Genomic DNA, 25477 nt, shown 5'->3' on the forward strand with positions numbered 1-25477 from the left:
AAAATAACTATAATCTTTAAAAGGGACTTTAAAAGGGACTTTACTGAAAGGTTACGCATTTTTATGGTCCGTGAGAAATTTTTCACATGTACTTCTTTGAGAGATACAGGTCGGAGTCCTCGGGTCCAGGGGTCCGGAACGCTACCAATCAATGTTGTACAGAGACCCGTGTAAGGAGTGAACTGCACATGCTGGTTTAAATCGAAGACAGACACAAAAGGCTGGAGTAACTCAGCGAGTCAAGCAGCATCTCTGGAGAAAAATAGCTGATGTTTCGGGACGAGACACATCTTCAGACTCAATTCCGATTAGGCTGTCTGAAGAAGGGCTCCGATTCGAATCGTCACCTATTCTTTTTCTCCAGAGATGCTGCCTGACCCGCTGACTTACTCCAGCTTTTTATGTTTTTCTTCCCAGATCTGACTTACCTGCTGAGTTACACCAACATTTTGTGTCCTTCTGTGCGTATTAACCAGCATTAACCAGCGTCTGCAGTTCCTTTAGACATTACCTAACTTCAGATTTTAGAGATATAGCGCGTGGGAACTCCTGCGAATGGTAAACCCGGAAGCTGGACAGAGGGGACAGAAGGTGAGTAAAACAGGTGGTCTCAATATCGACAAGGGAACATGTGTCCTTCGAGGACGTCCCACCTAATTGTCATTGTTGGATAATCTTTTTAACAGGAACACTTGCAGAGATGGCTCCCAGAAAATCTCAAAGAAAGGGGGTAAAGCGTGTCAGAGATGTTTTTGCCATGTTGCGCTATTCAGTTTCTATATTGTTTCAGTTTCTATATCTATATGGTTGCTCTATTCAGTTTCCCAGGGGGTCGGGACGGGACTGGAGTTGGGAGGGAAAGGTGGGGGAGTCGATGGAGAGGAGGGGGAGACAGATGGGGGTGTCTTCATTTACTGGCGGCGGGTGTCTCACTGAAACAGGCAGGTGAGATTTCACATCCACCTTGTGTGTGCCTCTCTCTCTCTCTCCCTCCCTCTTACACAGGCTGAGAGACTCTGCCTCTGTGAGTGTACGTCTCTTTCTCCCCCTCTCCCACACACAGTAAGACCGAGGTACTGTGCTCAGTCCATCTGTGTCTCCCACATACACAGTAAAATATGTCTCCAAATGAGCCAATTCAACCAAGGGAGGATATATATAGTGTGTGAAAAAAAAAGTTACATCATTTGTGTCACGTGTAGTTCACGATGTTCATTCAAGATTTAACGCGAAAGCTCGGGAAACGGACAAGTCACTCGCACAAATAACAGAAATGCCGAGTACCGTGGGAACTCTTTATCTACCCCCGTTATATCGTGCGAGACTCGTGCTGGACCACGACCTCTTCACTCTGGTGACATCTTGCGTCAACTAGCCCCGTGAAAAGGCCCCATTACCATCACGCGGCGGGGGCCTCAACACACAGCGAGGAGGTACCTGGAGGCTCACTGTGATGGATGTTTCTGTTAAACTGTGTTCATTGTGTGCTTTGTTGCTTTTTTTGTCATGACTGCAAGGTACGCAATTTTGTTCAAACTTTAATTGTTTGAATGACAATAAAGGATATTGTATTGTAAATTCATTTGGACTATCTCTGACAACTCCTCTTTCTAGATTGCTGTCTCCAAGACAGGGGACATTCTATTGACTGACGTCAACTACAAACCTACCAACTGCCGCAGTTATCTTGACTGCACTTTCTTCCACCCTGCCTCTTGCAAAAGCGCTATCCTATAAGACACAGAAGCAGAATTAGGCCACTCGGCCCATCGTCTGCTCTGCCATTTGATCATGGCTGATCTATTTTTCCATCTCAACCCCATTATCATGCCTTCTCTCCACACCCTTTGAACCCCTTACTAATTTAGAACATATTAATCTCCATTTTAAAAATACCCAATGACTTGGCCTCCACCACAGTCTGTGGCAATGAATTCTGTAAACCTTCTGGCTAAAGACATTTCTCCTCATCTCCATTCTAAAGGTACGTCCCTTTATTCTGATGCTATGCCCTCTGATCCTACGTCCTCCCACTACTGGAAACATCCTCTCCACATTCACTCTATCCAGGGTTTCATTATTCAATGGGTTTCAGTGAGATCCCCACTCCTGCCTCTCTTTTATTCACTATATCTGAAAAAAGCATTTGGTATCCTCATATATTTTTTACAGATTACCTTTGTATTTCATCTTTTCTTTCCTCATTGCTTTTATAGTTACCTTCTGTTGGTTTAAAATTCTTCCAAATCCTCTAGATTCCCACTAATCTAAGCCATTTATAAGCCATCTTGCCATTTTTGCCTTTTCCCAACCATCTGCTAAACAAAATCACCCCTCACCTGTATCCAGCTATTACCTGCCAGGCTTAGTCCTGCCCCACCTCTCTTCCAGCTTTCTTTCTTCCACACCCCCCCCCCCCCCCCTCACCATCACTCTGAAGAATGGTCCTGACCTGAAATGTCACCCATCCATGTTCTCCAAAGACGCTGCATGACCTGCTGATTTACTCCAGCACTTTTTTGAGGCAAAGTCTACAACAGCAATACAAGACACTTGGCCAGGTACATGAACAAGAAGGATTTTGAGGGATATGGCCCAAACACAGCCTAATAGCTCCAGTTTAGATGGGGCATCTTGGTAGCCATGGCCGAATTGGACCAAAGGATTTGTTTCTGGGTTTTTTTCAACTTCTTCTCCAAGCTTCAAAGTTAGCTGAGATTATTAAGTTACAGCTCCTCGGGTGCTGATCCACCATCTTCCCCTTTTTCTCAATCTCTCAATCCTATGTTACATTATATCCAAGCTATCTTTCTTTTAAATCTAAGTCCATCTTTCCTGAAGACACAAGAAACTGCAGATGCAGGTATTCTGAGCAAAAAACAGAATGCTGGAGGAACTCAGTGGGTCATGCAGCATCTGTGGAAGGGAATGGACAGATGACATTTCTGGTTTGAGCAAGGGTCCCATCCTGAAACGTTGTTTGACCATTTCCCTCCACAGATGCTGCTTAAACTGGTGAGTTCCTCCTGCACTTTATCTTCTGCTCCATCTTTCCTTCATGCCTGAATCCCTTCAATCAGGTATTTATACAACAGTACCCAAATAAAACTTGTAAAATGTGCTTTTCTTTTATAATTGTGACCAAAATCAACTGTTCCTCCTTTGCCTTTTTTTTTTTAACCTTTCTGGCCTGCATGACACTTTAATTTTCAAAGCACTTCAATGGGTGTCTTCAGGGCCAGATTTAGATGAAGAGAGGCCCTAGGTTAGTCCACTTGTGAGGCCCCTCCCAATCCCCCACCCCCACGACTAGAGGAAGATGGAAGAGTCCACCAGATTGACACCTATGTGCAGCCGAGCGTGGCCAATGAGATAAGGGCTGGAAAGCTGCACTTTTTATTTATTGCCAGTGCTAGTGTCGAGTTATGGGGTGGAAGATTGCAACCTTCACGTGGTCCGCCCTGTTTCGACTAATGCAATCAACAGGACTTGCACAAATGGAAGATCAAATAGAACAAGTTGTCCTACAACTTTAGGCTGTGCACGTCATACGAAAGAAGAAGAAGTGTCGAGTTATCAGCTTAAAACACTATTATTCTGAAATGGAGGGCAAAGATAATTACTGAAGTGTTGTTTAGAGACCACAGTGCGTTGTGACAGCATATGTAAGAAAGGCCTTTGACAGTGTCAAAAATATTATACACCAGGCCCGTTCAAAGCTTTTCAAAAAGGGGGGTGGCATGGCAGGATTACAAAAAATTTATGTGAAATAAGTGCATGCAGCGCATATCACAAGCGCGAAGCTGAAAGGCCCTTGCGGCCGCGGTCCAGGACCCGCTTAAGGGCCCTGGAAGCTCTGGGGTTTTAGATGCTCTTTGGTGCATTCTGAGCCTTATTTTGGAGCATTTTTGCACCAAATTTATGACCAATATTTCAGAAGAAATTTTGGTTGAGTCAAGAGTAAAGAGTGGTTGGAATGGGATGATTGGGGTCATTGTTGTATACATTTTTTTCAATCAAGAATTGAAGCTTTCCTTGTTTTAATAATCAAGTTGTACTGTAAAATGTTATAAAGGAGCATGCAAACACTGCAAATAAAATACTGTAAGTTTTTGCAGTAAATAAAACCTTTTTTTAGAAAATATTTTGTGTGTTGATTTGATTGCCTGTTACTGTTCAACTGTGTTAGTGTGCACATTAAAATATGATGCAAAATGAAAGTCGCAAACTATGGAATTCATATTTTTCAGTATTGTTATCAAGGAAAAGAAAGCAGTTCCAATTGTTTGATATTATTCATATTGAGGGGAAAATATAATTACTCTAAAACCCACCTTAATTTTGCAATCACACTAAAGATAATCCCCCTTTCCCTCTCCCCCCTCCTCCTTCCCTCTCCTTCCTACACCTCCCTCTCCCCCTCCCCATCTCTCTCTCCCCCTTCCCCTCTTTCTCTCCCCCTCCCTCTCCCCTCTGTCTCTCTCCCCCCTCTGTCTCAACCCCCTCTTTCCCCCTCTAACATCCCCCCGCCCTCTCCCTCCCACGCAGCGAGGCTCCGACTCCGCGCCGCACACACCGCAGCCCCCCCCCCCCCCAGGCCAGGAGAAACGGGCACTCCCGCAACGCAATATTCCACTACTTACCTGGAGTAGACACGAGGCATCGAGGTGATTGTGTGGAGTGCAAATGGAGATCTGAACCCGCCCGGGCCCACTGCGCACGCGCACAGAGACAGCGTCATTTCGCGTCGCTACTGCGTCACCGGCTGCCCCCAACTGCGCATGGTCGCAATTTTTCCCCCCAAAACTTCCAGCGGGCCGGAACCAGAATTTCAGGTAATTTCCGTCAAAGCGGAAATGCTGATAGCGCACCTTTTTTTCTCTCGGGAATTTTTTAAATCTGGGGAACAAACACCTTGGCCGGAGGCCCCCTAGATTTGAGGCCCTAGGCTTCAGCCTATGAAGCCGATAGGTAAATCCGGCCTTGCCGAGGCCCCCCTAGATCTTGAGGCCCTAAGCTTAAGCTTGTGAAGCTTAAACGTAAATCCGGCCCTGGGTGTCTTGCGCCTTCAGCTGCTGAATCAATTGGCTCTGGAATCTCTCTGCCTCTCCTCCCTTAAACCACCCCCAAAGTATTTGACAAGCTCCTTTGACAGGTTTTTGCCCCTTAATCACATCACAGCACAGTGTCACATGCTGCTTGATTCTGCTCCTGTGAAGAATTTTGTGTTATTTTACCGTACAAAAGAACTCAGATACGTTCATTCCTTTTGTTGTTTTTTGCAATGACATTTATTCCAGTCAAGCAGTGTATTCAAAGAAATAAATGGCATTATAATTAACATTGTTCTGCTTTGTGATGTTTCTAAAATACATTTTATTGCTTCTGGGATTTTCAAACAATACTAATTCTCTTTTTAAAAGTGCCAGTTAAGAAAAACAATGAATGTTACATTACGGCATTTCCTTAATCGGAAATGGACATTGAATTTGCTGACGTCACTTATCTTTTACTGCAGCATGCATAAAAATAGGAGACCACTGGTATAAAATAGCGGGCCTGAGGTTAATCTTTGACATTTGCTACAATTGCTGCTGAGGCATTCTTTTCTCAGCTTTAGAAATTGTATTATATAATTCAATAATATAACAAGGCAATAATTATACACTCCGCATCCCTTGTATGAACAACTTGTGGTCACACTTTAACGGTAAATGTAATTGTGTTAAAATGTTTCACTCCTGCCTTCTTCACAATGTTTTTGTTAAAATAAGAAGCGCCGGAATATCTCAGACCATCGAGCCCTGGCAACAACCCTGTAAGATTACTCTGCACCCATTCCAACTTGACAACATCTTTCCTCTAATATGGTGCCCAGAATTGAACACAATACTCTAAACCCGACCTCACCAACGTCCTATATAATTGCAACATGATCTCCCAACTTTTATTCTAAATACTCTGACTGAAGAAGGGCAATGTGCCAAAAGCCTTTTTGACCACCACATGACATACAATTCTGTGAGCTAATTTTATCCCAAATCTCAGATATTTGGGTAGTGATTTGGGAATTCCATAAGATTGAATTTCTGCTATCGAAATAGTCATAAAATAGGGGTCACCATGACAGCACTGGAGAGTTGACATCGATTTTGCATTCAAATTTATGGAACAGCACTAGACCTTCCATCTCAGTGACAACAACCATATCAATTTCTTCCATCACATCTTATCTTATATATTACTAAAAGTCTGTTCTTGACCGCTTTTGGCCATCTGTGCTGCGATTTCCGAGAGAACGCCGCCATCTACGGCCGTCATTTTTGGCCACCTTGCTCAGAGCCCCCTCCGCCGTATGTGTGCCGAGGATTTTTCCCGTCGATGAAAAATGACAGAGATATTAATGATTTTACAAAATTCCCCATTCTCTCTGCTGCCCCTGCTGGCGGCAGGGGGGAGGGACTATAAAACCAGGAAGTGGTGTGCCTCAATCAGTCTCTGTAAGTGGTGTGCCTCAATCACTCTGCAACATGGAGGGCACTCTGAGCTCTGAATGACACTGAACAAATTTCTTCACACCTGTGAGTAAGTACCCTTAATGTGGTTTGAAAATAAAATATGGTTAGTTTGAAATAAAAAAGCACTGCCTGCAAATGGTTGTTTGGGGGGTTTGGGTTCCTCTCTCTCTCCCCACCTCTCTCTCTCCCTATCCCTCTCTCTCTCCCTATCCCTCTCTCTCTCTCTCTCTCTCCCCCTGTCTCTTTCCCTTTCTCTCTCTCTCCCCTCCTCTCTCCCTCCCCTCCTCTCTCCCCACCCCCCTCTCCTCTCCCTGCTCCTCCCCCTCCCCTCTCCTCTCCCCTCTCTCCTCCCCTCTCCCCCCTCTCCTCTCCCCCCTCTCTCCTCCCCTCTCCCCACCTCTTCCCCCCCTCTCCTCTCCCCCCTCTCCTCTCCTCTCCTCTCCCCCCTCTCCTCTCCCCCTCTCCTCTCCTCTCCTCTCCCCCCTCTCCTCTCCCCCCTCTCCTCTCCCCCCTCTCCTCTCCCCCCCTCTCCTCTCCCTCCCTCCTCTCCCCCCCTCTCCTCTCCTCTCCCCCCTCTCCTCTCCTCTCCCCCCCCTCTCCTCACCTCTTCCCCCCTCTCCTCACCTCTTCCCCCCCCTCTCCTCACCTCTTCCCCCCCCCTCTCCTCACCTCTCCCCCCCCCTCCACTCCCCCCTCCTCTCCCCCCTCTCCTCTCCCCCTCTCTCCCCCCTCTCCTCTCCCCCCCTCTTTTTCTCCCCTCCTCCCCTCCATCCCCTCCCCCACCGTCCCTCCCCTAAACCCCCCTCCCCTCCACACACCCCTACCCCCTTCCCTCCACCCTCCCTGCTCCCCACCTCTCCCCCTCCCCTCACCTCACCCCCTCTCAGCACACCCCCTCTCCCCCCCTTTCTCTCCCCCCCTTTCTCTCCCCCCTTTCTCTCCCCCCTTTCTCTCCCCCCTTCTCCCCCCCCTTCTCTCCTCCCCTCTCTCCTTCCCCCCTCTCTCCTTCCCCCCTCCCCCCTCTCTCCTCCCCCCTTCCCCCTCTCCTCTCCCCCCCTCTCTCTCTCTCCCCTCTTTTTCTCCCCCTCCTCCCTCTCTCTCCCCTCTTTTTCTCCCCCTCCATCCCCTCCCCCACCGTCCCTCCCCTAAACCCACCTCCCCTGCACACCCCTTCCCTCCACCCTCCCTCCCCCTCCCTGCTCCCCACCTCTCCCCCTCACCTCACCCCCCTCTCAGTACACCCTCTCCCCCCCCCTCTCTCCCCCTCTCCCCCCCCCCTCTCACTCCCCCTCCCCCCCTTGCCCCCCCTCTCTCCTTCCCCTCTCTCCTCCCCCTCTCTCTCCTCCCCCTCTCTCTCCTCCCCCCTCTCTCCTCCCCCCTATCTCCCCCCCCTCTCTCTCTCTCTCCATCCCCTCCCTCCCTCCCCTAAACCCCTCTCTCCTCCCCCCCCCCTCTCCTCCTCCCCCCTCTCTCCTCCCCCCTCGCTCCTCCCCCCCTCTCTCTGCCCCTTCTCTCTGCCCTCACTCTCTACCCCCGCCCCCCCCCCCCTCTCTAGATGTGACTAGATGTGACTGCAAGTTGGGGGCTATGCGTCAGTAGATAGGGTGGTTATGGGGTAAAAGGAGCAAATTAATAATATTAATATAATATGAAGGGGGGTAATTAGCGTGAGTGCGGGGGGGGGGGGGGATAGTTAGTGTGTGTGACGCTGCATGCCGCCTCCCCCCCCCCACAACCGCACGTTGGGGGAACAGACCCAACGGGTCTGCACTTGGTCTAGTTGATTTTAAAATTACATCCAACTTCCATTATGGAATAAGCTGACAATCGTCTTTGTGTTGCAATATTTCAGAAGCAATATTTCTAATGTCATTATCTAGCACTGTCATTAGTGCGACAGGTGATTTTCGCTCTGTGGAGTGTTGAAGTGGAACAGGAAGTAATTCACCTTAGCTTGCAGTCGGCTGATTGACATGTCACACCGACTAAGCTCAGTATCAAATTGCTGTGATAAACATTCTTTTTGTAATCCTGAAAGAAAAAATCCCACTGACCAATCTCTGAATATAAGATTGTATATTTGTTTGCATCAAGCTGTGTAAATTACTGAAAAATAGGAAATTGGAATGTTGATTTGGGGGTATTCGACTTATTTTTTGTAAACATTTTCGTTGATTCAACTTGTGCAGCTTGTAGTGAATGTATTTAGGACACTATACTCTCACAGGTACATAAAGAAAACTGCACCTCTCACTGTGCAACTCCTGTGCAGCTACGGTCAGGCAAACGCCTCCGTTGCCATGCTGTGAGAACGGAGAGGTTGAGAAGGAGTTTCTTCCCAGAGGCCATTAGGACTGTAAACTCCTACCTCACCAGGGACTAACTTTACTGTACCATTCTACTGGGTTTTTTAAATTGCTGTTTTTTTTCCTTTTTCCTTCCTCCCACAATATGTAATATGTAAAAGAATATGTGATTCTGTTCCATTCTGTTTGTAGTTTGTTTGTTTGTTTGTTTGTTTTTTGCACAAAGTCCGCGAGCATTGCCACTTTTCGTTTCACTGTACATCTCGTATGTGTATGTGATGAATAAACTTGACTTGACTTGACTTCCAAGACACTGACAGACATTTGCCCACAGAATCTCAAAATGCCTGGTCCACTGGAGGAACCCAACTGATTCTTGTGTGGATAGATACAAGGTGCTGGAGTAATTCAGCAAGTCAAGCAGCATCTCTGGAGAAAAAGGATTGGTGACATTTTGTGTCAGAATCCTTCTTCAGATCCTTGTGTGGCAAGGGTTTAAATATTGCAGAAAATGGTTAAAGTTCAAACTCTAATGTTGTATCTTTCTACCAAAGGACACAAACTGCATGCTTAACGGTGATGAAAATGCCGATTTGCAGTTATGCTACAGGAATGTGAATTCTAAGAATTCCCTGAAAAAGGAACAAGGCTATTTAGCGATCTTTCACATGGATTCCTAACATTAAATCACCATTTAAAAAAAAATCAGTTTAATAATTCTACATAAGTTTTGTTTCCAATGTATTACATGAATGCAAACATTAAATTGTGGAATTAATTAAGGTAGTAATTGGAGTATTCTGAAATGAAATCCACCTACTACCTCTGTCTTCCAACGCCTCCCCTCCCCCTCCCTTATTTGGCTCTATCAGGGCCGGATTTACGTATAAGCTTGACAAGCTTAAGTTTAGGGCCTGGAGATCTAGGGGGGCCTCGCAGAGCCCGATTTACCACTAAGCTTCATGGGCTGAAGCCTAGGGCCTCAAAATCTAGGCGGCCTCCGGCCAAGGCAGGACACCTGCCGTTCAACTTTGGGTGGGCCCCCCTCTTTATCTCTCTCTCTCTGTCACTCTCCGCCTCCACCCGCCATCCGTATCCATGTCTGGGCCGCCGGGTTTCCGCTCTCCACTCGCTCCTCATCCGCCAGCACGGCAGGCCGCCTTGCACATGCGAACTGCTACAGCCAGCACATCCTCCCCCCTGCACATGCGCACAACCACGGCCAGCACATCATCGGCCGCCCAGCGCATGCGCACTGCCACGGCAACTGGTCGGCGCTGGGCACTTTCTCCCTCGCTTTGAATTGTGGGAGATCTGGCTGCCATTGCTGTCCGGTCGCCGCCTCTCCGCGACCGCTGAAAACCAACGTAGAATCACTCCCTGAACCTGGATCTGGATTAACTATTGCTTCTGGTTTCCTGGTCCTCCATAAATATTCTAAATGGAATTTAAACTGGAGGTGGTGGAGGGCTGAACAATAACAGCCTATTGCATTTTATCTGTATATTTATTGTGTATATATATGGTCTATATATATAAACACACTGAACTTTTATCTCCTGTTCTGTATTATGTTTACATATTCTGTTGTGCTGCAGCAAGCAAGAATTTCATTGTCCTATCTGGGACACATGACAATAAAACTCTCTTGGCTCTTGACTTGGATTTAAGAAAAAAATGGTTCTTGGGGGAAAAAGAGGTACCTTAAATTTAATTGCGTCTGGTCGGGTAACTATGGTAGGGTGAAGACTATTCCATGCTTTAATTGTGCGGGGGAACTCCATGGAGCAGCCAGCAACTCTGGATAGAAGAAATTGGGTGACGTTTCGGGTATAGATCCTTCTTTAGACTCCCTCTGGTTTTAGTGTTTTTAGTTTAATTTAAAGATTCAGCGTGGAAACAGGCCCTTCGGCCCACCGAGTCCACGCCGACCATCGATCACCCGTACACTAGTTCTATCCCACACATGAACAGAGTAAGTCAAGAGTCAAGAGTGTTTTATTCTCTCACGTCCCAGTTAGAACAATGAAATCCTTACTTGCAGCAGCACAACAGAACATGTAAACATAGTACTCTGTAAACAATGTTATAAACGAGAAAACAAAACGGTGTATATTTATATATGAATATATAACTATATATATATATGTGTGTGTGTGTGTATATCATATATATACCCCCCCACACACACACACACAATTTCCCTCCTGGGATTAATAAAGTTCTATCGTATAGTATCATGTGTGTAGGAAGGAACTGCAGATGCTGGTTTAAACTGAAGATGGACACTAAAAGCTGGAGTAACTCAACAGGTCAGACAAAATCTCTGAACAAAAGGAAAATATTATGTTTTGGGTTGGGTCTGAAATAGGTTCCTGCACATCTTTGGAATGTGGAAGGAAACAAGAGCACCCGGAGAAAACCCATGCGATCAAAGGGAAAAGGAGCAAACTCCATACAGACAGCACGCATATTCAGGATCAATTCCGGGTCTCTTGCACTTTTAGGCAGCTACTTTATGGCCAATGTACTGCCCCATAGCCTTGAACTTAATTAAAACATACAGTAGCTGTAAAGGGGGACATAGCGTCACTTGGAGATTTAAAACTGAAAATGGATATTTTCATTTTTTTTGTAACCAAAGTTATCAACGTATAATGTTGTGTGTGTTGGAAAACAAAATACAGTGGCACAGCTGGTAGACTTGCTGCCTCACACGCCAGAGATCTGTGTTCGATCCGGTCATTGGGCACTGTCTGTGTTGAATTTGCACATTCTCCCTGCAAGCGTGTGGGTTTCCTCCCACATCCCAAAGGCGCATTGGCTTTGTAGGTTAACTTGTCTCTGTAAAATTGCCCCTAATGTGTAGGGAGTGGGTGAGGAAAGTGGGATAACAGAACTTGTGTGAATGGGTAGGCAAAAATGCTGGAGAAACTCAGCGGGTGAGGCAGCATCTATGGAGCGAAGGAAATAGGCGACGTTTTGGGTCGAGACCCTTCTTGGGGCTGATGTGAGGGTGGGGGAGATGGGAAGAAGAAAGGAAGAGGCGGAGATGGTGGGCTGAGGGAGAGCTGGGAAGGGGAGGAGAAAGCAGGCACTACCTGAAATTGAAGAAGTCAATGTTCATACTGCTGGGGTGTAAACTGCCCAAGCGAAATATGAGGTGCTGCTCCTCCAATTTACGGTGGGCCTCACTCTGGCCATGGAAGAGGCCCCTGACAGAAAGGTCGGATTCGGAATGGGAGGAGGAGTTGAAGTGCTGAGCCATCGGGAGATCAGGTTGGTTATTGTGGACCGAGCAGAGGTGTTGGGCGAAGCGATCGGCAAGTCTACGCTTGGTCTCACCGATGTAGAGCAGCTGACACCTAGAGCAGTGGATGCAATAGATGAGGTTGGAGGAGGTACAGGTGAACCTCTGCCACACCTGGAAAGACTGCTTGGGTCCTTGAATGGAGTCAAGGGGGGAGGTAAAGTGACAAGTGTAGCATTTCCTGCGGTTGCAAAGGAAAGTGCCAGGTGAGGGGGTGGTTTGGGTGGGAAGAGACTATTTGACCAGGGAGCTACGGAGGGAGCGGTCTCTGCGGAAAGCCCAGGGGAGGAGATGGGAAAATGTGGCCAGTGGTGGGATCCCATTGGTAGACAAAAAAGCTGGAGAAAATCAGCGGGTAAGGCAGCATCTATGGAGCGAAGGAATAGACGACATTTCGGGTCGAGACCCTTCTTCAGATTGATGTCGGGGGGTAACTCGAAAAAGAAAGGAAGAGGCGGAGACAGTAGGCTGTGGAAGAGCTGGGAATGGGATGGGAAGGAGGGAGAAAGCAAGGACTACCTGAAATTAGAGAAGCTAATGTTCATACCGCTGGGGTGTAAACCACCCAAGCAAATATGAGGTGCTGCTCCTCCAATATGTGGTGGGCCTCACTCTGGCCATGGAGAAGGCCCAGGACAGAAAGGTCGGATTCGGAATGGGAAGGGGAATTGAAGTGTTGAGCCACAGGGAGATCAGGTTGGTTATTGCGAACTGAGTGGAGGTGTTGTGCGAAGCGATCGCCAAGCATGCACTTGATCTCACCGAGGTTGATCATACCCTGAATAATCCAACCACATTTTTGTTTGGAAGTGGAAAGAAATAATAGAAATTGCATTCATTGCAATGTTTTAAAAGAGTTGAGATACTGTATAATAATTTTGCTGCTTGGCATTGTGGTATATATCATGTCTTGATTGGTGAATATGTTTAGTTTGTGACTTTATTTGAAGCAGAAATAATATGTGAATGCTTCATTGAACATAATTCCGACTGGTAATTACGCACTTCGTCCGAGCACATTATCGCACGCGTCATGTAAGCCATCTTAAATGACCACCTAAACTGTCATTTGGCAACTTAAAAAGCTGCCAATGTTGCCCGGCTGACAACAGAGAAAAAAAATTGAGAGCCCTGCAAGGTGTATAATATTTTTGACATTGTCATTGGCCTTTCTTACATATGCTGTCACAACAAAACAAGTCTTCAGTAATTTTCCTTGCCCTCCATTTCAGAATAATAGTGTTTTAAGCCAATAACTCGACACTAGCACTGGCAATAAATAAATAAATAAAAAGCGCAGCTTTCCAGCCCCTTATCTCATTGGCCACGCTCGGCTGCAAATCGGTGTCAATCTGGTGGACCATCTTCCTCTAGTCGTGGGGTTGGGGGATTGCGAGGGGCCTCACAAACGGAACAGCTTAGGGCCTATCTTCATCTTTAAATCCGGCCCTGGGCTCTATCTGCATATAATGTTAAATTTTCCTCAGTCTACCAACCACCCACTGGCTCCTGTTTCTCTACTACACCTCTCCTCTTTGTACTGGCTATTCTTCCTCTCCATTCTCAGGCATGATGCTCAACCCACTAAGTTCCTCCAGCAGATTGATTGTTGCTCATTTCCTCTCGTTGCTCATTGATCCTTTCAAAAACATCACTCCATTCCTTTCTACATCAGCTTTATCCAATTCTCTGTAATTGCCTTTAATAGAAAATTGCCTCGGCTATTCTTTGCATTTTATATTCCATCGTTTTGGTAAATGAGTTTCTCCACGGATAAAGAAAAATGTTCAGTGCCGCAAGGAGATAGATTGTACGATAGGGGATACATCTCATAGTATATGAGAAGCTTTCAAGAGTCTGATAACCCAGGAAAGAAACTGTTCTTGCTGAATGTATTAATGACCATCTTATACCATGTGCACAAGTATGTTCTCCCCAAAAGTAAACATAATTTCTTTACACATCCTAAAAGTTTATTGCGGAATATTAAAAATATCTACCAGTTCACTACCTTATTTTCTGTTTCCTAGAGAAAAGAGTCCCACTTGCCAACAACTGGCAGCCTAGCATCATCTTCATAAATCTTCTATGCAGCTTTTCCATGCTCCTTTATCAATTTTGTAACAGACCAAAACTGATATCAACACTCTGAATGTGTTCTAATAATTCCCTATGCAAATTTGTTTATTTATCAGACGTGGACAACATTGGCAAGGTTACCACTTATTGCCAATCTCTAACTGACCTTCAAGAAGTGAAGGTGCGCTCCTTTCGCACTGTTAGATTTTTATGGTGAACATCATTGCACAGTGCTGATGGGTAGGCCATTCCAGGCTTTGGACAAGCAATCATGAAGGAATGATGACTTATTTCCAATCAGGAAAGAGTGTGGCTTGCAGAAGAATGTTTTCCCTTGTCCTTCAGTTCATGGGTTTTGCAAGAGTTTTCAAAGTAGTTTGGTGAACAATGATGGTACAGTTCTGTTGATGGTACATACTGTAACCATGTTGCACCAGTGATGGAATGAGCGTTTAAATTATTGGATGGGTTGTCATTCAAGTGTACTGGTTTGTTGTGGATGATGTGAATTTCTTGAGTGTTCTTGGAGCTGCAATTATTCAGACAAGTGGAAAGTATTCCTACGCAGTTCTGATATGTGTCTTGTAGATAAGGGAAAGGTTTTGGGAAGCCTTTGGAGGAGTGATTTGTGAGAACTCAGCCATATTGGATATTCATATTGCTATTTGGTCACTCTAGGTGGTAGTTTTTGATGTCCTCCACACAACATATACATTGTGTCCCTGAAACTCTCAGTACTTCTTCCGTGTACTAGTATTGGGGTTATTAACGTTGATTTTTGTTTATTGTATGTTATCTACTAGTATTGTGCCTACAGGCTTGTTATGCTGATGGAAGTAACAATTTCATTTCTCCGTTGTTGGTATAATATGACAATTAAATGCTCGCAATTCTCTTGACATGTGTTGCTCAAAATAGAAGAGTACTGACTCCCACCTGTGGGGGGACGGTAGATGACAATCAGTAGCAAGTTTCTTGCTCACGTTTGACCTGATGCCAGAAGGGTGGCACAGCGGTAGAGCTGCTGCCTCAGAGGGCTAGAGACCCAGATTTGATCCTGTCTACGGGTGCTGTCTGTGCAGAGTTTGTACATTCTCCCTGAGACCGCAAAGGGTTTCTCCGGGTTCTCTGGTTTCCTCCCACATTTCAAAGATGTGCAGGTTTGAAGGTTAATTGCCCCTGGCGTGTGGGATGCGAAAGTGTGCTGTCATAGAACAAGTGTACTTGGCGATGGATGGTCGGAGCGCATTCGGAGGGCTTGTTTCCTTGCTGCATTTCTAAACTAAACTAAAAATTAATGGAATATAGAATCTATGCCAAACTCGTTCATCAAATTCAGGGATGCAGACATTATTGTGCATTCTGATAGAATATTTGAGAACGAGACACAAGAGAATGCAGATGCTGGAATCTTGAGCAAAACACCGAGTGTTGGAGTAACTCAGGTCAGAAAGAATGTATGGGGGGAAATGAACAGGCAACGTTTTTCGGGTCGGGACCTTTCTTCAGACTTAAAATATTTAAGAACAATGTGTTTATATTTTGCAGGTCCCTCCAGCACTTTTTTTAGTGCAACTGCAACGTGTACAATTCCCACTGTTAATTGGTCAGTGTTGTGATATTTCAACAAAGCAGGCAGACACCTCATTCAGTGAGGTTGGTCCACACCTCGTCTCAGGTGTTGGACTTGGATTGGCAGCGTCTCCAGCGGTTCTTACCGAGGTGGGAGAAGGGGCGGGCGCATGCGGCGGTCCGCGTCCAAACTTCCTGGCCGGCGGCAGGAGCAGCAGCGGTGCAGAGGGGGAAGTGGGCGGCTTGCTGCAGCCGGCCAGGCCGCTGGGTGGGAAAGAGCAAGAGGGCGCTGTGGCTGAGCAGAAGGACGCCCAGGAAAGAAGGGAGGAAAGCAGGAGAGCAAGAGCTGAGAGAGGCGCTGTTGGCAAGCTGCAGCTCAGGAACAGCCGAAGGGGGAGGCGCTGCAGCGGCTGAGGGCAGGCAGGCGGCGAAGGAGCGGAGCCGAGCGTCGAGTCCAGGGATGCACCGGCTCCCCAGCCGCAGAGCGAACTCGCACGCAGCGCCCTGTCCACAGCCTGCACCCGTCCACAACACCGACTCTTTAATCAGTCCAATTGTTGGGGAAGGGATCTGGTGTTGGGTGTAGGGGACAAACAAGGCGCAGGTGACTGCAATACCTCTGCTCCATTTTATTTGACAGTAGCTGGAGAACATCAGGAGCGGTGTCAGGAAAGCGCCTTTTACCTCCTCAAAAGCCCCATTGCTATAACGATGTGAACCGAATGGAGGCGAGGCGGTCAAGAGTGAAAAGTTTATATAGCTCGGCCGGGGGCAGTTAGTTAGTTGCTGGTTCTCTTCTCTATCATATTTCGCTGTTAAAACCAGCCGTGTAAAAAATATATAATTCAAAGCAGTATTCGGTGCATTAACTTTCCCAAGTTAAGAGAGGGAGAGAAGATATTGTGGAAATGTCTGCGAGCATCCTGGAATGTACCGGCGTGGTGCAGCTGATGGGGTCAGAGGAATGGTTTTGACTGAAGCCCGCCCGCTCGCCGGCTGCAACAAGGGTCCCGTAAACCCATTTGATCGAGATTTAATTTTGCCCGCGGACACATTTGGCTGCGAACAGTAGCTGCGTTTTGGGACGCCTGCCTCTGCCGACGGATTGTCACCTGGGTTTGCAGAGTGGAGGGAAGGATGCACTCGGCTATCTACAGAGCGAGAGCCGAGAAGCAGAAGGGGAGGCGCGGATGTTTGAGTGTGGAAGTGATCCTGCGGGGCGGCGCGCCGTGGGGATTCACGCTGAAAGGTGGCCTTGAACATGGGGAGCCGCTCACCATATCGAAGGTAAGGCCATTCGCACATTTGGGGAAAGAGAAACGTGCATCCCACTTTGGTCTGGTCCCGCTTATTTTCAATCACTTGCAGGATTTCGTACACAGGAACGTGGCATTTAGAAAAACATTTAGCATTGGAATTGGTGAAAACAAATGTTAAAACGCCGACTTTGAGTGGGGTTTAGTTTCAGTACACTGACATGTCTGTTGGCGGGTGTTACCTGACTGTCGTGTTCATGTTGGGGAAGGGAGCTAAATGAATGAGATGAGATTGATTGGAGGCGGGGTTATCCTTACCGGAGCACGTCTTTCCTTTGGAATAAAGAGCAAGGAAGGGAGATGGAACTCTGTGATGAATTAATGAGTAGAATGGATCCGGTTTCCACAACAACCCACTGTTTTAATGGCAAACACGCCGTGTGTGTGTGTGAGAGAGTCTTGCCACTGGGAGCTGCATCACTTGGATGCACTCGCATACCAGCACATTGTGGCACCCGATCCTCCGCTCAGGGTCACCCAACAGGTCGGTTGACAAAAGTGCAGAAACAGCAGCATTGTTGAAAATACCTGCAATACCGAATTGCAGCATTTTGCTGACTACTTCGTTAAAGACGTTGAACAGTAGTTGTCTGAATAGATCAGGTTATTTCTTCAGTATGTTGATTACTGGCTCGATGGATTAAGAGATTGCAATACTTTCATGATTCCCCCATTTGTCTTCACCTTTTTGAGTTTTGTCAGGACGAGTAGAACAGGTGCAAAATTAACTGATCCTAAAAGCAGAAATCAAGCTGCTGTTGCTCCAGCAGTTTTTGTTCTTGTTCCGGTTTCTAACATCTGCAGTCCTTTGTGTTCTCCTGACTTTAGTTGTTTTTGGTAGAGAGGAAAAAATCTATCTGTCATCCCTGTCTGCTTCAACATCTGTCAGAATAGTGCCAACAGAGTGTGTAGGAAGGAACTACAGATGCTGGTTTACACCAAAGATAGACACAAAATGCTGGAGTAACTCAGCGGGCCAGGCAGCATCTCTAGAGAAAGGAATAGATGACGTTTTAGGTTGAGACTCTTCCTCATACCCACATCTCTAATTTCCCTCTCCCCTGATTCTCAGTCTGAAGACGGGTCTCGATTTAAAACGTCACCTATTCCTTTTCTTCAGAGATACTGCCTGACTCACTGAGTTACTTCAGCATTTTGTGCCTATCTTCAGTGCCAACCGATTATTCACCTGAGGATACTTTGCTGCATAGTTGCAGCAGTTTTCTAATGGAGATTGTCTGACAGACAATAATCGTATTATGATGCACAATTAGTTTTCTCTTAGTTTTGTTTTATGCATGGAAATTAAAAATATATAATTTCACTGCCACAATGTGTTGTGAGGCAACTTTGTCTTTAAGAACCCTGTGTAAATTGGTTTAGAAACTAGATAAATCATGCTCCTATTTAAAGGGCACGTCTTTGCCCAAGTGAATGTTAGAGGTATGTTTCGTGCTTATGGAATAGAGGTCATTTTGTTCATTTTCCCATCAATGAGCAACAGCAGAATGACATTACCATGCCTCGACTATATCTGGGTGTTGGCTAAAATATACCCACTATCTAAATATAGAACTACATATTACTTTTCATTAGAAAATGAACTAAGCACTGGTGCATAAGGCAATTGTGCTATCTTTAAACTATTTATCAGGCTGTGATAATCAGTGTTGAGAGCTAACTCTTTCATAGTAGCTTGCGTTAGGAGATGGGCTATATATGGCATGTCTATGGACATGCACTGAAACAAATAATACAATAGTTATTATAAAGCTCTGATTTTTATAAAGTAACATTTGCTGTTTTGGAAAACTTTAGCTCGGCTTCCAACCTAACCTAACATAAGATCCACTGCTTCCCTGATATACATGATTTGTAATGTTGCCCTAATGGTGCAAGAAAACTCGTGAATGTTTATGTCAATCATGGATCTAAACAATTTAATTCTAAGTCCCAAAAGGGAACAAGTGACCAAAGCACAGATCAAACTAGTAGCTTTGGATAGGGAAAATGCAAGCCTGTGTTTATTCAATTCCCTAATTCTCTTTCCAAATTGCTGTGCACAGTTAATGCGATGAGTAAATCTGCTAATCACTTGTCTTCAGATTTCTACTGTTCGGACCCTGGTCTTTGGAGGCATTTGCTTGTTTCCACGAATTGACGGATACACTAATGACGTTTTAAACAATGACAAACCTGGAGAGAGTGGTTGCTGGACCTAACAGTGGAGGGGATTGACCAAGAGGGAGATAATGGAACAAAAGAGAGAGGCTATTAAAATATTTTTTGAGCAATAAATGTGTTTCAGTACAGGGAACCTTGTGAATTTCGAATTTCACAATTATATTTTGAATAGAGTAATTTTAGAATCTATAAACTTTTGGGTACCCTGTCCAGGTAGAATTACAGAACATTAAGAGGTTGAATTATAATTCCTAGAAAAACATGATTATTAACCCCTCACTCCAGTCTACACTATTTTCCAGTTCATTGTACAAATACAAATTTTATACACTTTTTTTCCAACATTTGTATCTATTATAATCTTAAGCTCAAAATCAGTTTTATTTTGAGATTCAATGTGAAAACAGGCCAATCAGTGATCACCCGTACACTAGTTCTATCCTACACAAAATAGGGACAATTTACAGAAGACAATTAACCTACAAACCTGCATGTCTTTGGAGTGTGGGAGGAAACCAGAGCACTTACAGAAAACTCATGGAGAATGTACAAACTCTGAACCGACAGCACCTGTAGTCAAGATCAAACCCAAGTCTCTGGTGCTGTAAGGCAGCTGGGCCACTGTGCCTCCCACTGCTTCTGGGTGTGTTACATTTATTTGTCAGGGACTTGCAGTTGGCTTCACAGATAAAACCATTGAAAGGTTTTCATTTTTTTGCATTTAGTTATCACTGATAGAAAATTCTACGACCATCAAAAATTATTTTGTCCTGCATTCCTGCTGTGATAATAAGATCATTGTTTGCTGTCCATTTCCAGCAGTGTAAGGTGGTCGACAATGAAAGAAGCCAAAAACAAACTGTTGCAAGAACTCAATGGTTCAAGAGAGAGATGTGGAGGCAGAGGCATGGTGGACGTTTAAAGACACTGATGCAGGTGTCTAAACTGAAACATTGACCACCATTTGGCTCCACAGATGCTGCTTGACCTACTGAGTTCTTCAAGCAATTTATTATTTTCTTCTTATTCCAGCATCTATATTTATGCTAGAGCTTTTCTGATCTCAAAATGTGCCAAAGAGTTTTAAGGCCAGTATTGTTGAAGTATGGCCACTATTGTAGTGAAGGAAGCATGAAATCCTGTTTGTTTGCAGCCAGGCAACAATGAACAGATAATCTGTTTGTGACGTTGATTGTGGGATGAATGTTGGCCAGAGAGTGGAGGTTGGGGGGGGGGGGGGGGGGGGGGGGGGGTGAGCGGGGAGAGACACTCCAGTTCTCTTCAAAATAATGCAATGGGATCTTTGATATTCATGAGGGAAAGCAGATAGATCCTCGGTTTTATGTTTCGTTTGAAAGATGGCAAAGACGTTATTTAACAACAGTGGCTGAACTACTTCAATGCATCTGAAGCATTTTGTCATGATCTGAAAGGGACATGAAATGCACAATATAATTGCAAGTCTCTCCTTCTCTTCCTTGCTTTTGAGGGTACAGTGGGTCACATTTGTGTCAAGCAACATGGTGTATTTTCCACTCAAAGATTAGAATTAAAATGCTCGGGAATGAACAACGTGGAGCCAAAAAGAGTCTGTCTCCCTTTAGTGAACTTGTAAAAGTCTGAACCTAAGGCAGTCTCTTTCATAATAACATACAAATTTACAATTCGTGAAAGTTGTCTGAAGTCGGTCATTCATGCCAGAGAACGCACTTTTTATTTGCCCAGTGAGAAACGTTTTGTAAAAGGAGAATAAAAGAGAGTGCATGAGGCTTCCATCCAGAATGATATGAAGGTCCATGTTTAAGAAGCAGTCTCATGGAAGCTGGGAAGTGAACATACGGAATGCAGCTGGAATCCTGGCTGCGGTCCAGAATGGGCAAAGAAATGCCAAGAAAGCATGTGTAGCATAGCCAGCCTACTTTGTTTAAACTATAAAAGGGGAATATTTTTAAACAACTATTCCAGACATCCTCACAGCCAATTTTACTTTAAGAGCTTGTATGAAAAATGTTTTCAAAGCAAACTATTTAATTGGAAGATATTCAGTACTGGAAATAAGAGGAGATGTTGTTTAAAGCTTCAAGTAATGGTGACTCTTAGAGTTGTACAGCATGGAAACAAGCCCCTTGGCCCAATTTGTCCATGCTGACCAGAGTGTCCCATCGAAGCTCGACCATCTCTGGCCCACATCCCTCTAAACCGTCCTACGCATGTACTTTCCCAAATATTTTTAATTATTAATATATATCTGCTTCAACTACTTCCTCTGATAGCTTGTCCATGGTACTCCTCCCACTCCCACCGTGTGAAATGTTTCTCCCCTCTCATTAAACTTATGCCTTCTAGTTCTTGATTCCCCTACCTTGGGAAAATGACTGTGTGTAAGGTTAAGAGACTTGTGATGTAGATTTTTTATTAATAATGAATGTGAGAAGCTTATTTATGGGTTTGCATTTTTTTTAAAATGTGTTCACATCACACAGATAGTGAAATGTATTTTTCCAGGTATGTACCCATGCATTAAACATTTTAAAGTATTGGGATAAAGTACAAAGCAGATGTAAGTCATATAATTTGAACTTTTACTTTTTTTTTAAACGATGAAATTTGACCATTTTGTGCAGGCGTTCTCAGTTAGGCTCTTTCGACACTTGGGACTCATAATAATCAAACTGAAGATTGGAATGAACCTTCAAATCAACTGGATTGTTTGGTCTCCAAATCACAGTTATTGTTGTTCACATTGATGCTCTGAGTTGCATTGAAACCATTTCATAATGAAAAACTATTAGTCCTGGGTGTGGAGAGAGTGAATTCACTTGTGACTCCTTGTATATTATGTTGAATGCATACATTTATACATGTGTATATGTATAAATTATTTAGGCATAAATTCCTTCGTATATAATTTGATTATAATGAAATTCAAGTGTGATTAGCAACTTGCTTGCTTATATTGGAATATTTCTGTGAAATTGACTTTATCAATATAAAGTATTGAAATATTTACTGACTCATTTCTTGTTTCATGAAGATGTTACTTCATCCTAAGGAAGGATGAGGGAAATGTTCATGAACAAACTATTTTGCCAAAGGAATTGAGCTCAGACGTATTGGCATTATATTTTAAGCCAGATATAACATTAAATTGATTAAAAAATAACACAAAAATGCTGCCATCACAAGTCAGATACATTTTGAAGATGTGGATTAGTGTTCTAAGGGGATTCTTAGTGGGATTTCCAAGATTTGGTATTTTAAGTTGCTTGTGTTATCAGGTGGGTTTGTGGATGAAATATAAATAACGAATCAGAAATGCAGATTACATGTTATTTTGCTTTTCAATTTCAGGCGTATATCTACATTGTTACACTGTAACACTTCCATTCTTTTAGAACATTCTCCAATAGCTCGCTGAAAGATTGTATTGACGTCAGTTCTGATCTTTAATATGCACTTGAGGAGCTGGAATAAGACTGCTCATCTTCCATGGGAAGGTTAACACTGCCGCTTCATAGGTGATCTTCTGAATTTGTTGTCATGGCAACAAGATGAGGAGAAAACCATTCAATGCCATTCAATGCCTTGATCTGTTCCGGAATTCAGTAAGATCAGACCTGCAGCTTAAAACCTACCAATTGCCTTTGATCTATATTCATTTGTGCCCTTGGTTTGCAAATTTCTATTGACTGTATATTGAAATGATTTACTCCACTTTTGCATGAATTCCATGTCACGTTCATTCTTAAGTGTGGGAAAAAATGTATTTTTCCCCTCTGTGGTTTTAAGTATTTCATTTTGTTGAAGGCGCCCCTATCAGCAGAAATTTGTGTCTCTTATTAACTCCCTCAAATTGCCCCTTTATTTAATCCTCCCAGTTTATCCTTGTTGTATAACCATTCCCACCCCTGTGACTTGCTTGTGAACCTGTACTGCATCCCCCCTAATGCAAGTTTGAAGCTTGACACTGGGCTGGAACATACATCCATGGGGAATCACTGATGCCATCCTTCCTGGAAGTCTGCTTGCCTTTGATCTCTAAACTTGTTCATTGAAACATGGAAGTTAGAGGGACGGTTGACTGTTTGATTGTTCCGTGGACTTATCTCTAGTTGATTGTTACACTAGGCCACCAACGTAATCAAGAACATCACACCCTGGCCACTCCCTCTTCTCCCCTCTCCTAGCAGGTACGAGGTATAGAAGTGTGAAAATGCACACCTCCAGATCCAGGGACAGTTTCTTCCCAGCTGTTATCGGGTAACTGACCCATTCTACCTACAACTAGAAAGCAACCCTGAGTTATGATCTACTTCATTCGAGACGCTCTGACTATCATTGATTGAGCTTTACTGGACTATATCTTACACTAAACATTATGCCCTTCATCATGCATCTGTACAATATGGATGACTTGATTGTAATAATGTATTGCCCTACCGCTGACTGGTTAGCATGTAACAAAAGCTTTCCACTGTACCTCTGCATGTGATAATAAACTAAACTCAAATTGGGTGTATCGTGTCTACAATCCCTCGGCTTTATGCCAGCTGGGCCATAAGTAGCAGCACCATTTGGTATCTCTCGTATAAAAAGGTAGGTGGCTTGTTATTTTCATTTATTTCTATTAGTTCAATTCATATTTGGATGTATTTAATATTTTATTTGTCAAGTTAAATACGCCTGAGTTTTTAAATGCTTCAGATGACTTGGACATTTAAAAAAAAAAAAAAAAAAGATTTGTCAATAGGCCATTGGAGGGTTTCCGGGCATTGGGCCTCAGGATTCCCTGTTGAGGCCTAAATATCACACATGGCCAGCTGGACCTCACAAGATGACCTTGGCAGTCAGTCTTCAAGGTCAATTGTCACCACTGAGTCACAATAATAAGTAAATTTGCAGGAAAAAATAAGCAAAGGGACGGAGGTCGGGTGGGTGAGCCTTCCTGGTATATAATTGCTGTCACATTTTGTTGCATAACATCTTTTTAAAATAATCTCTAATAGCTGAATTTTCTGGTGGTATTGTGTAAAGGTGAAAATGTTATTTCATGGGACAAGTGCAGAAAATATTGATGTTGAAAACTAAATCCACGTTGTTAATTTTACTGTAATGAGTATTCCTGTGAATTTTTCACCGGTGCAAAGGGTTTGCAAATATGATTTGCTGATTGGGAAAATAGTCACGGTTTTAACCAAGAAATAACCAGCAGGGCACATTTTGTCAAATCAGGTTTTTGTTTCAGCATTTTTTTTTTTCAAGCTTCAAGTCACCAGGCTCATTTGTCACGTGATTCTCATTTGTCACGTGATTTATCAAATTATGCTACGGTACTATATTTGGGATGTTATTTTGTGCTAAGAGCACGGTTTAGGTGCAAATTGCTACTGCGACCTGGGACCACCTTGCTCAGTACGATGCATTCTGCATAATAAAGCATTGCAGGGATATTCATCTCAGAAAGATTAAATTATCATTTAAAGAAACAAGGGAATGAACCAAAAGTATGGCTTTTTTAGATTTATTTTGCAGAAAGCAAGGGTATTCTGAAGCTTAGGAATTTGATAACAACTGTTAGGATCTCTTCAGCAAAATATTTCAATGTTATTCGAGGAATGGAGAATACATAGGCTGGAAACTGGAGTAGGAGACACAAGAGATGCAAGTCTGAGGAAGAAACCCGATCTAAAATACCATCTGCCTGTTTCTTTCACAGATGCTGCTTGTCCAGTAGTTTGTTTTTTGCTCAAGAGCTGGTGGATCAAGATGATGAAGTTAATTGTAATTGGAGATAATTATTTTGAAATTCAAGTATTGGAGTCATTAGGGCTGGTGATGACATAATGTGTGTGATAGTTTCAAACAATTAGCAAATGTTGGCTAGTGCTTTGAATTTAATCAAGATGGATGTTTGCAAAGTGAAGGTTTAGTAATGAGTGTGGATCATGGAAAAGTTTAAGGCGAGGTAATATTGTGGGACTGAGTTGTGTAATCCTGGTCATTGACTGAGTTGTGTGGTTTGAGTCTTTTTTTTGTGTCGTGCAATACACTGTTACAACACAAGGGGCACAGGTACATGATTCTCACAAAGTGGTGGGTCAGGCGGACACAGTGGTGAAGAAGGTGTTTGACACGTTTGCCTTCATTGGGAAGTGAGTATAAAGGTTGGCATATCATGATGCAACTGTACAA

General features: G+C 44.2%; 1 protein-coding gene across 3 annotated transcripts in view; it reads left to right on the plus strand.

Annotated features, from left to right (window-relative positions):
* Positions 1-16109: 16109 nt before the first annotated feature.
* shroom3 (shroom family member 3) overlaps positions 16110-25477 on the plus strand; it is a 414116-nt gene continuing 404748 nt past the window's right edge. For 2 of the 3 annotated variants that reach the window (XM_033024746.1, XM_033024756.1), the window contains exon 1: positions 16110-17072. In XM_033024746.1, coding sequence (XP_032880637.1) covers positions 16923-17072 — 150 coding nt within the window. In that variant the 5' untranslated portion in view covers positions 16110-16922. The remainder of the gene's footprint in view (positions 17073-25477) is intronic. The other variant, XM_033024767.1, reaches the window with a different exon arrangement.

Source organism: Amblyraja radiata, chromosome 1 (genome assembly GCF_010909765.2).
Source record: "Amblyraja radiata isolate CabotCenter1 chromosome 1, sAmbRad1.1.pri, whole genome shotgun sequence".
Lineage (NCBI taxonomy): Eukaryota > Metazoa > Chordata > Chondrichthyes > Rajiformes > Rajidae > Amblyraja > Amblyraja radiata.